This window comes from Magallana gigas, chromosome 5 (assembly GCF_963853765.1).
Source record: "Magallana gigas chromosome 5, xbMagGiga1.1, whole genome shotgun sequence".
Taxonomy (NCBI): Eukaryota; Metazoa; Mollusca; class Bivalvia; order Ostreida; family Ostreidae; genus Magallana; species Magallana gigas.
In genome coordinates, this window is record NC_088857.1 from 30055244 (window position 1) to 30071948 (window position 16705).

The 16705-nt window shown below is 31.0% G+C and overlaps 1 protein-coding gene across 4 annotated transcripts; it reads right to left on the reverse strand.

Annotated features, from left to right (window-relative positions):
- Window positions 1-341: 341 nt before the first annotated feature.
- LOC105329255 (fibropellin-1) lies at window positions 342-8293 on the reverse strand. Of its 4 annotated transcripts, XM_066085346.1 has the most exons (16): window positions 8081-8293; window positions 7662-7820; window positions 7284-7366; window positions 6498-6642; window positions 6195-6305; window positions 3448-3558; window positions 3227-3337; window positions 3006-3116; window positions 2568-2678; window positions 2277-2387; window positions 2047-2157; window positions 1813-1923; window positions 1590-1700; window positions 1267-1377; window positions 849-942; window positions 343-670 (listed from the first exon to the last, which is right to left on the reverse strand). In XM_066085346.1, the coding sequence occupies exons 1-16, from the start codon at window positions 8148-8150 to the stop codon at window positions 589-591; spliced, it is 1743 nt and encodes a 580-aa protein (XP_065941418.1). In that variant the 5' UTR covers window positions 8151-8293; the 3' UTR covers window positions 343-588. The 4 variants fall into 4 exon arrangements, with proteins under 4 accessions (XP_065941420.1, XP_065941418.1, XP_065941419.1 ...); XM_066085348.1 differs by lacking the exon at window positions 3006-3116 and having other exon boundaries at window positions 342-670; XM_066085347.1 differs by lacking the exon at window positions 3448-3558.
- Window positions 8294-16705: the final 8412 nt, after the last annotated feature.

A 16705-nucleotide genomic window follows, 5' to 3' on the forward strand; every position in this document is an offset into this window, starting at 1 on the left:
CCTTTCTTAAATTTACTGAAGGAGGTGCTAGCAACCTCTTACATAGTTCATAATTCATTTACCTTTAACATATCATGTAGAAAAAAATAGTGTTTCATCGTTTCTTTTAAAATTTAAATGTAAAAATGTCCTTTACATTTATGTAAATAAATACATTTCCAAAAATTATTTCATCCTCCCTCCTAGTTACATTAAAGTTCAGTTATATCAGTGTCAGTGCAGAAAGGTCAAGTTAAATGCACCATAGCGCCGAGAGAGAGAGAGAGAGAGAGAGAGAGAGAGAGAGAGAGAGAGAGAAAGAGAGAGATGCTGTAAAGAAGAAGTAACGCAATACTAGTGTTAAAATTTTTTACATTACTATAACAGTTATTTTTTGCAAAATATTGATTTTACATTTTAAAAACTTAAAATGCTTATAAGGCATTGTTCAGTATCATATCTGATTTCACATTTCTTGTTGTTACTATTACTGTGTTTTCATAGCGGCAATAATTAGGTTTCGTAAGTATCAAACAATGTTTTCGATTTAACATGTGAGAAACCTAAGTCTTTTAAAGGAGGAAAAGAATTTTTTTGGATAAATAGTTGTCATTTTCGGAACAGCAATTTTGGTTTGGATACTCCAGATAAAACGTCTGGAAACTCAAATATTTCTAGGTCATTTTCAACTCTGCAAAACAAAATAACTTTCTGTAAACAAAATAACACAACACAAACAGATTAAGATATCCGGATATCAAAAGAAATATGGGATAAAAATTGTGGATAAGTTTAAATAGGTACTTTATGAAATAAAGTTAATATCAATGCTGAAATATTTCACTAGTAATTATACATCTTTTACTCACTTGTTTTGTTTTATCTTTATACACAGATACAAAGAGAGAATCAGCACAATGATCGGCAGACAGATAAATAGGATAAACAACAGCTTAGTATCAACTGTAATAATATTTAAAGTTTAGATTTATATTTATATTTAATTTTGTTATTTTTTCATTTTATTTTATAAATATCTTCTTGATTAACGTAAATGTTATTTTTTGGTAAACACTAATTTTCCTGGATTTGCCGTTGAACGGACGGACAAATGCAAATTCATTTCGAAAAAAAAACATGAACACAATATGTATTATAGAGCTGTTGTTAAAAAAATTGTGGATATTTTTTAAAGAGGAACATTAATGTCGACTAATATTAATGAAACCACAGATAGTTGTTTGATAGTTGGTATATTTTGAAATAGAATTTGATGTTGCCCCTTACATTGGTCACAAGATGTTCCCTTGTATCCAAAATTACAATCACATACAAAAGAGTTAATTTTGTTGATGCAGCTGCCGTGACTACAGGGTGAACTTGAACATTCGTCTATATCTATTCAAAAAAGGGAAGAGAAAATACGATTTTTAAACTTATTTTTACATAAAAAAAACACATTTGATGAATTGTCACAATAAAATTACACTTAACTTTACTTAACAGCCGTACTAGGTTCATTTTTTCGCTACCGAATGCTTTATTTTATAAAAGTAAATATATATTGTTTTATATTTTCTACACAAAATGATTTTTAATAGTTTCCTTACCTAGTTCACAGTTTCTCCCAGAGTAACCCGAAGAACATTCACATACATAAGAATCTGTTTTGTCAATGCAGGTTCCATGATAGCACGGAGAGCTTAAACATTCGTCTTTATCTAAGTAAAATAACAGACTAATTTATACTTGTAATTATTTTACAAAATATAATAAATAATTGTATATCTTTTTGTATATTTGTTCCATTCTGTTATGTATTATCTTTGGTACCTATTTGACATTGAGGTCCTTCATATCCAGGGAAACACTGACATATGTACTCATTTACATGGTCTATGCAGTTACCATGGAGACACGGTGAACTCTGACATTCATCCACATCTAAAAATTAGTAACAGACTTCCGTAATGTACTCCAAATCTTTTATTTATGATCAGATGCTAATGAAACGAGAAAAACTTGATTTTCAAAACAAAATGATATTTTGTTTTAGTGCTTCAATACCTGTATCACAGTCTCTCCCAACATATCCTGGGGAACAGTTGCACGAGTAAGAATCTATTTTATCAATACATGTACCATGCTGACATGGAGAACTTAAGCATTCATTTATATCTGTAAAAACAAGTGGAGTAAATGTATATTAAATTCATTTTAAATCAAATTCATAGAACTGGATGGGTTTTAAAACGAAGGTTATACTATTTTGGTAAATTAATCTCTCAAATATTTACCTATTTGACATAGAGCCCCTTCATATCCAGGAAAACACTGACAACTATATGCATTTAAAAGGTTGCTGCAAGCGCCATGAATACAGGGGGAACTTTGACATTCATCCACATCTAATATAAAAAGAAATTGAAAACGCCTATGCATGCTGGTGTAACCGATGAAACTCAAAAGATTTTGAAAGTCAAATTATTAAAATACCATATTATAAACAAGAAACCTTATATATTCAGCTTGGTGTTATTTGAATCAATTGTACAATATTCATGCTAATTTTAAAAATCTAAATTTACCTTCATCACAGTTAGTTCCGGTATATCCTGATTGGCATTGACATGTGTACGAGTTAACCTGATTTGTACATGTACCATGTACACAAGGGGAACTTGAACACTCGTTGATGTCTAAAAATAGAGCAATTGACATTTGCATTGTTTGTCAATTTTTCTATGTTCGAATTGTTAAAAAAATTTGTATTCCTTTTTTTAAATAATTATAAAATTCTCTTACCAATATTACAGTTTGTTCCGGTATATCCTGGTTGGCATTGACATGTATACGAGTTAACCTGATTTGTACATGTACCGTGTACACATGGAGAACTGGAACACTCGTTGATATCTAAAATTTTAAGCAATTGGTATTTGTATTGTTTGTCAATTTTTTTATGTTTGAATTGTTTTAAAATAATTTTTATTAAATTTTTGAGACCAGTATAAGATTTACTTTACCAATATCACAGTTTGTTCCAGTATATCCTGGTTGGCATTGACATGTGTACGAGTTAACCTGATTTGTACATGTACCGTGTACACATGGAGAACTGGAACACTCGTTGATATCTAAAATTTTAAGCAATTGGTATTTGTATTGTTTGTCAATTTTTTTATGTTTGAATTGTTTTAAAATAATTTTTATTAAATTTTTTAGACCAGTATAAGATTTACTTTACCAATATCACAGTTTGTTCCAGTATATCCTGGTTGGCATTGACATGTGTACGAGTTAACCTGATTTGTACAAGTACCGTGTACACATGGAGAACTGGAACACTCGTTGATATCTAAAAATTAAAGCAATTGGTATTTGTAATGTTTGTCAATTTCTTTATGTTTGAATTGTTTTAAAATAATTTTTATTAAATTTTTGAGACCAATATAAAATTTACTTTACCAATATTACAGTTTGTTGCGGTATATCCTGGTTGGCATTGACATGTGTACGAGTTAACCTGATTTGTACATGTACCATGTACGCAAGGGGAACTGGAACACTCTTTGATGTCTAGAAAAAAGCAATTAGTATTTTTATTGTCTGTCAGTTTCTTTCTGTTTTATAATATAAATCTAATTCGAATTAAATTTTTTGAGATAATATCGCACATTCTAGATTGTCTTGAACATGCACAGTTATCACAAGTTTAATGCTGTATGCTGTTCCAAAAAGTTATGGGTAGGAATATAAAATCTCACTACTAGCTTCACCTTGCTTTATCCTCTTCAATCTTGAGTATTCATGGTAAGGCTGCTTTGAATTAGTGTCAATCAATTTATTGGATATTTTCAATATTTTTAAATTAGTTTTAAAAACATTTTATAGTAAGATTACATAAGCCATATATAGGAACGTTTTAAAGCTGGATTGATAAACGATGGAAAAGTTTATGGCATGTTTCGTTGGATTTGAAAACCGTATTTCAGTATCGTGGTCACGTGTTTAAAAAAGATTTAAAATTTACTATTCTAATTAATGCCAAAACCATGTTAAAGTCTAAATCACGACCACGTTTGAGTGACAACCCGGGAACAGGAGGAGGGAGGCAGCGATCTGCTTCAAAGAGGAAGGCGACACCCGCGGCAGAATCGTCATCTAATGTACAGTCTAGTGTAGCAGCAAAAACGCACTCCTTGAATCAGGATCCTACAAAATCAGCGCTCTCAGATCAACCGCAAATGCTAGTCCCACAAATCCTGTCTCCACAGACGCCACCACCGGCAGGAACCCGGACATAGGCAAAGCTGTAAGGTTATGTTTTACCAGACTCTTCATCCCTCTTGCCCATCACTCATAACCTAAACAAACAGACACATCTTTGGTTACAAATCAAATCAATTTTCTTAGGGGTATCATGTGGACCGATATGTTGAAGAAATAATTATTAAGTGGGAGTATATCGATCTAGCAAATCAATAGGTTAGGGACCCCACTAAGCAAAAAGCCAACTATGTTGACAATGGATACACACGGCAATCATTGCAATATTGTACCTTGCACCTTGTTGAGAAATAACTGGCGTTTTTAATCTGACGTAAAGGCCATGGAGCAAACTAGAACGCGGCTTGATCGGGCAGCTATGGCTTACTTCAAATCTCAGGGTGGCCTTTTTTAATCTATAACACTCACAGTTCATTTCCAAGCCACCCGACCCTTTTGATACAGAAAGAGAACACCTCTCTCCATCAGGGAATGATATTTTCCTGGAGAACCTCCAACAGGGTATTAGATTTATCATCGGTGGTAAGGACAGTGGATATTACCCTTAATACCAAAGAACGTCAGGCTCAGGTCAGCGGTGACCATTCGTGTTGGGGTACTGACGTCGTTACCACGGTCACTTGGCACTCTCCCTGGTGACGGAATCAGCGCCATAAAAATGGTCCTTTAAGGAAGAGGTCATTTGTGGTTTTTGACCAGTCAAAGATAAATTTGATTAAAGGGTCATTTAATTGGGATAAATGAAATCAGAATATCACATTTTTCTTTACTTTTTTACAATCATACAACTTGGCATAGAAATATCACATGTCTTTGCAATTCAGAATTGCTGTAGAGTCTACATTAGAATTTTTAAAACAATAACATTAATGTTGGATTTTTTCAACTAATGTGAACTAATGATAAGGTACTTGAATTTCAGAATATGTTTTTAAAATATGATTAGCCTATTAATTTACATTTATATATGTTTTTAAAGCGTTCTATCTTAAAATAGATTTGTGTGAAAAATAACTAAAATCGGGGTTTCTCTTAATAAATGATCAATATATTAGCTTTTTGTCAATTTATATTTTTATGTAAGGTCTTCATAATATGTAAAAATCAGAAATATTTTAATATTCGAAGCATAAAAGAATAATCAAAATATCTTCAAAATTCAAGAAAATTAGAAGAGATGCTGGCTAAGCAATATCATTTTTAGTTTGAATATTAATTCCAATTTAGTAAAATAATAATAAACATTCTAATATTCTATCATTTTATTAATGAAGAGAAACTTCATATCTTAAACAGATGTCTACACAACTGCATATATAACTACATTCATTTTTATCATCCTTTAAGTTGAAGAAAAAGGTACCTTGACCTTGATGCAAAAACAGAATGGTCAAATTTGATTAAACTGATAGAATCATTTGGTTATATAATTTGTTTGATTGTGTCAAAATTTTAAGAATTCCTTAATATAAGAAGAATGTCTGATAAAGAGAAGACTCCTTCCTTCAGTGGCGTTATCGTCTTACCCCAACACCAATGGATGAATGCGAATTGATCAATATGCTATCATTGTATTAATCATCGCTATATGGCCTTCCACATTAGCCATTGAACATTTCATTGAACTTTGGAACATTGCATATTTGTATTGGTATTGTGTAATGTATATTGGTATATGTATTATATATTGCATATTAATAATTGTTACGTTTGTGGTGGGTTTTTTACCTAACGAAATGCGCAATTCACCAATGCACGGGTCGTCAAACTTTGTGTGTACTGTATAATGTTTTGGTTTTTGACGGGGAAGCCCATTCCTCATATCATAACCGTGGCCAGTAGCACCAAACATAGAAAAAAAATATGTCATCTATCTATAGCTATGTTGTTCTTGAAGTTTTTGATAAATTTAAAATTCACTTTACCAATATCACATTTTGTTCCAGTATATCCTGGTTGGCATTGACATGTGTACGAGTTAACCTGATTTGTACAAGTGCCATGCACGCAGGGGGAACTTGAACACTCGCCAGTGTCTGAAATTTGAAATTATAATAAAAACTATTTTGAAATTATTTTTTTAAAAGAACAATAATTAATAAAAATAAAATAATTGTTTGGTATAAGAGGATAAAAATTCATATTTTTATTAATATATTATAAAATTACAAAATCAAATATACTTTTAGAATTTAAAATCTGTTTTAATTGGGACAACTATTTCTAACCTTGAGGTTTCTGACAAATGAAAGATACATTCCTTTCACAGTTATAGTCATTCCACCGACCCCCTAGCCAAAGGTGTATACAATCTTCACCACCTTCTCCTGAATTATTTGGCTCGCCAGATCCCCAATTTGAGTAAGAGAAAGGCTGCATTAAAAAAATATATTAATGTTGATTTGATACGTTTACATGACCTAATAATAAAGCATTTATTCCCAATTCAGTTTTAATAAGCAATCCTATACATTTTTAAATGATGGTAAGGGAGATACTTAGAATTATTCCTCCAAGGGAAAACATATTTCCTGATGGAAATATAATATTTCTGTGGAAATAATTCTCCATATCTCCCTTACCATCATGCAATGAAATATTTCTAATGCCGAATAAGTTGAATACACAGAATACGTCGGATTCTAATCGCTTTTCAACTCTTTTAAAGCAAAAACGTTGTGAATGTTGACACATTTCTTTCAATAAGTTTCTCATTTTTTCAAAATTTGAATAAAATAAATTGATATAAAAAAATTAGTATGATCCGATAATATTTAAAATTAATCATTTGTTTACATTGTCATTGTCGGGATTTCTTAATAGGCATGTAATGAAAATTCATGTGTCTTCCGAAGAGTGGAATTTGGAGAAAACAAGACAATGACAGGGATAAATGAAATTTGATTTGTCTGACACGTGATTCTCTAAAAAATATCAGATAACGCATAATATAGAATTACTATAATGAAGTAAAATAATTAGTTATGAACAAAACATAAAAACAGAACACTTACTGTTGACGTGCCATCCCACACAAAGTCGCCCTCATTTGATATATCATTCAAACCAATCCAAAAGAATGTGGTACCACAAAGATCTTTGAAATTCAATATATCAAATTCAATATTGCAAAATGTTTCCTTTAAGAATTATTAGAATTTGATCAGTCACCGAGATGGTTTTATCCACGATATAAATCAAATTACTACTGTTCAATGCCATCAAATGAATTCTTATTTAATTTTTATTTCATTTATTCATTTTTTTTAATGTAAAACTAACTTTTTGGATCCTAGAATTGCAAAAAAACACATCTTTAAAGAAATTTTAAAATTAAATTTGAAACTTGGGATTGAAATGAGTTGTTACACATAGGCATTAAAATAACTTACTTTGTAAAAAGGTCTGGATCCCTGAATTACTAATAGTTACGAGATTTCCTCCTAATTGTAAACATGACGATCTTGCAGAATGCCACGAAACTTCGTCACTTTTACAACTGTAGCATTGACCATCATACAGTGACCAATTTCCTGTGTCACCACAGTTATCTTTTTAATAAGAAAACAAGGGTTCAAGAAATCTTTTTGTAGCATGGAGTAAGTTATGTTTCATTTTAAATCTGTTCAATATATACAATAAATAAATAAAATTTTGTTTTTACAGTGGGTTACATAAAATAATATTTTGATAAACAGATATCATTTTGCAACCAGAATAACTCCTTGGTGTTTTCGAATTTTCGATTTTGAGTTTAATTACAAATTTTGGTTGATTACTTGCAGACATACTTAACCGTAAAGCTACTTACTGTTTCCAGTTGCGGAACTTATGATGTACCAAAAAAATTGAAATGTGACTCTAATATATAGACTCCTCATATTAAAGATGTTTATTGCATCAATTCCAGATCATGGTGTGAATATATACACATATTTTTATGATTTTATAGGTATGAGTATGATTTGATTGGTCGAGAAACCGTTAAACAACAATAATGGTTTCAGTCTCTCAATGATGAAACCATGCCCCTATGCTGTTGGTACAAAGGAACACCGGAAACAGCACATGGAAACGAATCTGTTGACAAAACTCATTGATGCGCACGCACTTTATACCAAAGAAAAAGGACCTTGTCTTGATTTAACAAAAATATTGGGTATTACAAATAATGTAAGCATATTTGTGACATTCAAAAAAATTATTACTGCAATCAAAGGTAACATTGAAATTGATAATTTAACCATTGTTGATTCCTGCTTTCTCGAGGTCAATAGAGTTGCATGGTATTTGGATGAATGTATTTCTAAATGTTTCCATCACAAACATATCAATATTTGCATAGTATAAGGAAGTACTTTGTAAAAAAAAAAATCAAAATTACGCCATCTTTCTAATGAATTACACATAACATATATTAAGTCTTCCTGATTTTTAAATGTTTGCCATTGGATAATCCAGTTGTTTTTCTGCACAGGGCAATTGTATGGCATTCATTTAAATTGAATATAGATTACACATTTATTCAATAGATTGAAAGACGTAGCTATGCTCTTTATATACATTTTCAGAACTTTTTAAAAAACATTAAACTGACTTATTGACTCAGTAACATCCAGCAACGGCTTGGTCCTCATTAACTTAGACAAGGAACAAACCGTCTTGAAATACCCTTAGGGATGGGACTTAAATCTGGTTTTATTATATGCGGGATATTTTAGAATAAGTCCCTAATTTTCTGCATTCAACAAGTTTCTAAATATTTGCCCATTTGTAAAAAAGCATGGCTGCCTGTATTGCTTAATTACTTTATTTTCTTGTTATTAAAACAAAGAAAAATCATAGTTTATACCAAAACAAACATGAGCAATCTTATACTACATGTATATATTCATCGATATCGATCTTAAATTATCATCATATTGACACTTAGTTTGCCCCTCTTCCTTCTTCTTCTTCTTCTTCTTCTTCTCTCTTTCGAAATCTGAAGAAAAAAGCCCGTTTTCATGGAAGCAGAGGCTTAAGTTAAATACTGACATTTTAAAGCCAACTTGATGACGAACAATTGTGATGGCAACAATTTTGGTTCTGTAGGAAAAATATTTTATAAAAGAATGTTAAATTTCTTATACAGTCAGACAATCAGAGAAACATTGTAAGAAATCATATAATTAAGTTTACCACGATGATAACTTAACATCATTGTAAAAAACTTCAATTTTGTAAATTCTATAACTGTATTTTTGTAACCAAGTGAACGAATTACGATGTTTAGGTTGTTTGTTTTTTAGACAAATAATCTTTTTATAGTATCTTTCCTTGCTCTGTTTTGTTTGTCTTCAGCAAAACTAGTTTTAGGCGGTTACTAAAAACCGGTATTTTAAATAAATGAGACAGCCAATAATTTTTGATATACGAGAACTAACTGTTTTTTTATCATTGATTTTGATATTTCATTTCAGCTTTTTTTAGTTTAGGGCATTGACATCAAAATTCACTGATTCTCACTATATTTGACTGACAATATCTTACAATATTAAAATTGACTTGAATGTACACGTACATTTAACTAAATTCGACTAAATCCTATTGTATACCACTGTACAAAAATGCCTTAAAAATCAAAATATAATTCACCAACATTTTTTGCTTCTTTTAATATATATTATGCACAAATCCAACAAAAAAACAATTGTCGTTTTTTAACTACATCGGGTATGTGCATATAATATTACAATAAAAATGTCAATTATTTCAACAATATCGAATATATACAATTCAAAATATTAGATATGTGTTTTTGTCAACCTAAAACGACAGGCAGTCCCTTTGAATACACACGTTAAAACACTTACAAAGACTTTAAAGTGATTTATTCAAGATTCATCTCGCAGAGGATTTTAAAAATAAGTGAGCTTTAATTGTCAGTGTTGCATGATTACCTGTGCTATTTTAACATACCCAGTGAACGGTTTTTTTAAATCTAGTGACGCCTCAACAGAATAATGACACTAGTAGCAACACTGTTTGTAAACATACTTTATTGCGATTCGAAACGATTGTGTACTGCACACTAAATATCCACAACTTGTTCGGAATGTGGTAAGAAATAAACGATTTTCAAGTTTATTCAGTTTTATTTTATCTTAAGTTATATGCTACACAGTGTATAATGATTGGCACTTCCTTTGGTGAGTATTTATATAAATAATTATACTTTGATTTTATTTCTTCTCAGATTTCCAAAGAAAACCGATTGTGATTTATTGTTATATATAAACTAGCAGGACTATAATCTACAACATCCAGATTTCACCAGTTTATCGATTGATCGAACCCAACTGCAATCTAAAAAAAAATAACGGACTACATGAAATAATTATGTTGATGTCAAACTCAAATTCCCATACAGGAAAAATTGGCTATTTCATCTATATAACGCACTGCTGTATATTAACAATAATTAAGTTACTTTTATATATAAGGACTCTTTATGATTAGTTCAATCATTTTGTAAAAAAAAAAATTCTTAAAAGTTAGACTTTTGTGACATTTCCTCCTGTAATTATACTTTAAAAGTATTAAAATTGAATTTTTTTAAGGTTTGTAGATTTAAGATTTGCAGTAATATCATCAACAGCCTCTGCTTTGCAGACACATGAAAAACATTTCCTTTTCCCCCGTAAGAATGGTTGTAAATTAATCAGTTAAATAATTAAGTTTAATGGAGTGATATAAAAAAACCTTATAGAAAATATAATCAGGCCAGCTTGCATCATAATAAACATTGACCATTCGTTAAAACATTAAGTAGTAAGTATAACCAAACAAAAAGATGGTTGATTGATCACATTTAAACCTACATTGTATTCAGAGTGTGACTAAAATTTTATATACGTTACTCCATTGAGCCCAGGGGGGTCCAATGTTGGGAAATTCCACGAGTTTTCAATATATAATTAAAAACCACAAGCAAACATTTTCTTTGCAAGAAGGAGTATGATTAAACTTTATTTATAATCTCCCAAAATCCGCAAATAAAAAACCCAAATATAAGCAATTAAGGGATATATGTCAGATGATAACTTCTAATGCTATATATGCATATACCGCCATGAAACTTGCATATTTTGCGGCAGTGTTTGTCAATTTTTTTTCAATGTTTTACAAAATATTTCATGCATACATTGTAATCTTGGGAGTCGAAATATGAATTTAATCTGCTGCATAATAATCAACTCAAACGTGTCCAAAACGTAACTAAAAAGGTACAATGTACATATTTTAAAACGTTGCTTTATTACGTCATCAAGACTAAGCTTTGAAAAATGTCAGTTGAAAGTTTAGGGATTTAAATTGTGAACTCAAATTAATTTAGGCTTTAGAAATGTAGTATTAAAGAAATGTGTACTCAGCATTAACCATTTAACATTCACACAGAATATCATTTGAAAAATGTCGAGGCCCCTCTTGCGCAACATCTCGGTAGATGGCCTTTACAATCACGTTATAAAACTACTGCTCACTTATTAAATGCAATTGAAAGGAAAAAACACATTTTTTTTACAATTACTTTATCATGATTACATACATTATTGTCGGGAAGATTTTTTTTATGTCCATAAACTGAATATTCATTTCAAAAACAAAACAGTGAAACTATTTATTTAGGGGATTTATCTTCAAATGAACAATGGTTTACCAAGCAGTATACTTCACCATCCTAAGGTATCACTCGCTACGCACAAGATTTGCGGATTTTAATAATGTTATGCCGGTCTGATTATATATTCTTAAGTCATTTATTATTTTTTTTATCAAGATAAAGTATTTTTATCCATTTTAAATAGAATTCAGTTTAAATATAATTAAGCAGATAATTTTCCATATAAATCTATACTGAAAAATGAGGTTTGATCACATATTAGCTATAGGATATAAGTGAATTTAGATTGAGAACCGCAAAACGAGTTGTAATGATCTTCAGTTCTTATAAAATCAAATATAGTTTTTCCCACACCACAAAATCTGCCTCATTTTCTCTAAAATAGTTGTTCGCGCAACATGCATTTTCACACTGCCTTCACATCCATTGATACATTCCAAAATATTAGTTGGTGGGTTTGAGTAGAAAAGGAAGACATAGGATACTAGTACCCGATGACTGACAATAATCTTTTTAATAAAAGTCTATATTATAGACAAAATTTTTCGAAGCATTAATTCATTTAAATCAAGCAAATTAATAAATACGTTATCTCCATAAAAATAATTTTCTAGAGATATTAATCTAAAGCATTGTCATTGGTGAGTAGATATTGATATTGTTTATTTTGAATTAAACAATCAACATCAAAACTCTTATGGTAATAGTGTGTAACATCCTCAAAACTTATTAGAGGATAGGTTTCATTTCATCAACCCCAGTCACAAAATAGTCAAATTCTGGAATTATCAAGAACAGCAAGTTAAGGGGCATATGTGATAAAAAAAAATGTGGCAATGAATATGTCCTTAACCTTGATTCGATTAACTTATCAGATATTGCAAATAATAACTGCAAATGTTTATCAATAAAATTCAATATTGCATGCAATTGAGAGTAAAATCAAAAGTTGTTATCCCAACCATTGTTGATTTAGGCATCGTCGCGGTCAACAGAGCTGATCTTAGAATGAAAATTTTTTCTGTAGGTTTCCATCGCAAACATATCATCAACATTTGCATCACATGGGGAAGTAATCTCTAAAATATTCAATATAAGGTCATCTAATTCTATTTCATGAATTACACATTTAAAATATTTACTCTTCCTGATTTTTAAATGTCGTTAGATAGTGCACTTTTCTACACATATCAAATACAACATTGATTTGGGACTTAAATTAAAATTCATTCAATAGATTAAATGGCATAGCTCTGTATATTAGATACCTTTTAAGAGACTTTTGGAGATTATTTTGTTTACTAAATTGCACGTTAAAATCCTTGGTCCACATTAAGGAAGAAAAAGTCTTTAATACCCTTAAAGTGTAATTAGCTGGTCCGATTACGGATATTTAAGAATAAACCCCATTTTTCTTTTCTTTACTTAAGAACAGTTTTTATGGTCATTCTGTTTCATCGTGGCTTCCTGGCTCTCTCCAACAAAAAACTGTGCCATATTTTCTCGTTGTTTGTTTGGATCCTAAGGAGAGAGAATATTTATTACGACGAACATGCATACTCGGATATGAGTAGACTGTATATTGGCTTTAGTCTATTATTTTTGGATTGTGGCTTTCAATTAACATGAACAAAAATGAGAATCGTTTAAAACTTTCATTCATCCGTTATATTTGTATAAACAACATTTACTCAGTGTGTATTTCCCCTTATGATTGCATTAGAAATCTGTGAAGTGTAATTTCAATAACATGCCAAACCTGATCACGGTGTATGAGTACAAGTAAACGTCGTCACTAATACTGAATTGTAATTATAACGTTCAAACTTATAACATATTAACCATTTTTATATATAATTGTGAAAAATAATCGTTAAACCACATCTATTCATTTGTAAAAAAAATTTCCAGACAAAGTTTCTGGCATTTTATTTCTAGCCGCGGAATCGAACTAAATAACGTGTTTTGTTACTGTTGCATCTATTATTCATAACCCCGACAAAGAGAGAGTATAAAGGCTGCTTTTTTTAAAACGACGATACACAAACATTTCATACAAATAAACATCAATAAAAGTATGAATATAAACATTGAATGCTTATTTTTGGATATCGTCGGTCGTATTCCATACCGGGCCGTGCAGACAGTTGATCTCCTTTGGGGCCCAATTTTATGCGAAAAATCGAATCATTTTGAATAAATCCATTTGTGTTAAAAAAAAAAGTGTGCTGTCAATTTTTATTGATTTCCAAGAATTAATCCTACGCGTTTAAATCCGAAAATATCAATTCACATATACAGGGATTATGAACAGTTTGGACTGCAGTATTGTGAAGGGAAAAACTAGATTAATAATAGGTTTCAGAATCCTTGTTCGTATGTTTTGTATTGTGGTAGTCTTTAGCAAATCGATTCTTGGGTGTCCGGCTATAGCAATCTGTTATTTATCCCACTGGACTTGTGGCAGAACATTTTTAATTTAAATGTTAAAAAATAACATGATAAACCTTTTTTTTAATCAGAATTTTTGAAAAAAAATTCAGTGGTTACCGTTCTACCAATTTTAAGACAATAAGACTATAATATGATTATTTTTCCATAAATCAATTCTAATTTCAGTTATCTTTCGTATTGGGTACTAGCCTGAAATTTAATAAAGCTTCCTTAAAATGGACAATGTTTTAGAATGTAAAGTGACTATTATAATACGTCGATGTACATTTCACTTAATACAACTGATTCTTATTGTACATTAATGTACAAAAAACCTCTAGTCTGTATTACTAATTCATATTACCGTTTCTTTTAATAAATACATGTATTTAAAACTTGTCACAAAAACCTAGTGTTTATAAACCCGGAATCAAAAATAAAACATTTCCTTTATCAATATCGGTTATACACAATAAATAAGAATATAAAATACTGTTATACAGTACGTGTTAAAGCTGACATGAATTCATAAATACGCATTATTTCCCTTTTATCTCCGACTATCGCCATATTAGTTGTCGATTTCCATTGTTCTGCTCATCGCTACACACCCCCTATATAAGGCCGGGAGCACTATTCATGCTTCACCGCATTCAGGAATTTTATACACCCGAACACGTTACCTTGGACGAAAAGACTTGTAAAAACGCGTTTTGAACAAAAATAATATGACAACCACTGCACTGGCAAGATATATCCAATAAACGGCGAAACAAGACAGACTGAAATCCAGGCGCAGATACTTCGAAAATTCCTCGATAATTGTAGACCGTTTTCTTGTGTATGTTATAACATCGCACATGCGCGAACCACACACTGTGGCAGATCGAGCAATGTCAATTATCGCATGGATTTTAGAAATGGGGCGTTTTTGTAGGAACGGAGGGAAACGTTGTTACTTTCTTGGATTTACTATCATTTAGCTACTGTGTTGGATGTAGTGTCGCCGGGGTTTTCAAGAAGATGCAGACGTTATGCACTCTGTATGAACGACACACGTGTTCGATGTGCATGCGATGTAAGGCAGCACTGTCTGTGCAAAATAATACGGATACCTTGAATATCCTTTCAAAGAATAAATATATTTTGTATTTTATTGATTGTTGTTTTCTTTATTTTTTATTGCTACAATGTGTAGTTCATGCATGTAGAAGTCCGTGCAACGTGAATGCATCGATCGGAAAGCAACCGACCGTAACTTTCTCAACCGGTATATATACCCCAGTGGCAGTAGAGGAGCAATCGAAACTAATATGGCGACCAAATGCTTTTTATTATTATGAATTCATGTCAGCTTTAACGAAATGAATTCTAATACCTTTACAAATGCCTTAAAAAATGTCTGTTTACAGTAAGATTTCGCCCCAAAGAATTCTAAAAATAAATGCATTTAACCTGTCGGTGTTGCATCATATTCTTTTTATTTTGACATACCCGATAAACATTTTTATAATTCTAGTGACGCCTCAACAGAATAACGATTCTAATAGCAACGATGTTTGTAAGCAAACTGCATTATCGTTCCGAACGATTGTGTACTGCACAATAAGTTTTTTGTTTTCGTCAAATTTGCTCAATGTCTGGTAAATACATTGCAATTTGCAAATTCATTCAATTTTGTCATTATCTTAAGTTATATGCAATAGAATGATTGTCATCTTTCCTCTTTACGTATTCATAAAAGAATGAATTCGAAGTGATATTTTGCCTTTCACAGTCAGTGTCAAATGTGTTATAACAAATTAATATAAAAAAATACTGCTGCGACCCTAATACGCTTCCGTAGGCTTCAAATCGTGTGAACTACATAGCCGCAGCGTAATGCATCGGAACCCAGTTTTGCCTTGAATATTGTATGTAATATTGGCTGGTAAAATGCTAGATTTCTTAAAGCCTATTCATATGTTGAGCAATGTTAAGACACTGTTTTTAAAGTAAATGAAGACAAGGATGCCACAATATAAAAGTAGTTACTAACACACACATGGGGGTTAACACTAGTTACGCGGTAAGATTTAAACCGCGTAAAATACCCTCGCATTTAATATTTGTGCACTGCAGTGATTAAAATTATTATGTTATTCGGGATTAAAAGCCTTGTGGTTTACTTACACAGTGGGATAAAACAACTGCTTGTGAATGTTTAGTGTAATGATCTGTTAAAACCTGGGGGTCTAAACGGTGACCTCAAACATATTAAGATCCGCAAAAAATGTAGTGTTCATGCAAAGTGAATTTGTGACCATGCCATAAATCACTCTAATAGGTTATCATTTG

What these genes read in the sequence shown, in the direction of transcription:
- LOC105329255 (XM_066085346.1), bottom strand. Translation starts at nt 8,150, where the DNA reads ATGAGGAGTCTATATATTAGAGTCACATTTCAATTTTTTTGGTACATC. An exon ending in GGGAACATCTTGTGACCAAT is followed by an intron (nt 943 to 1,266) that starts GTAAGGGGCAAC and finishes ATATTATTACAG; the next exon opens with TTGATACTAAGCTGTTGTTT. An exon ending in ATAAAGATAAAACAAAACAA is followed by an intron (nt 671 to 848) that starts GTGAGTAAAAGA and finishes TTTGTTTTGCAG; the next exon opens with AGTTGAAAATGACCTAGAAA.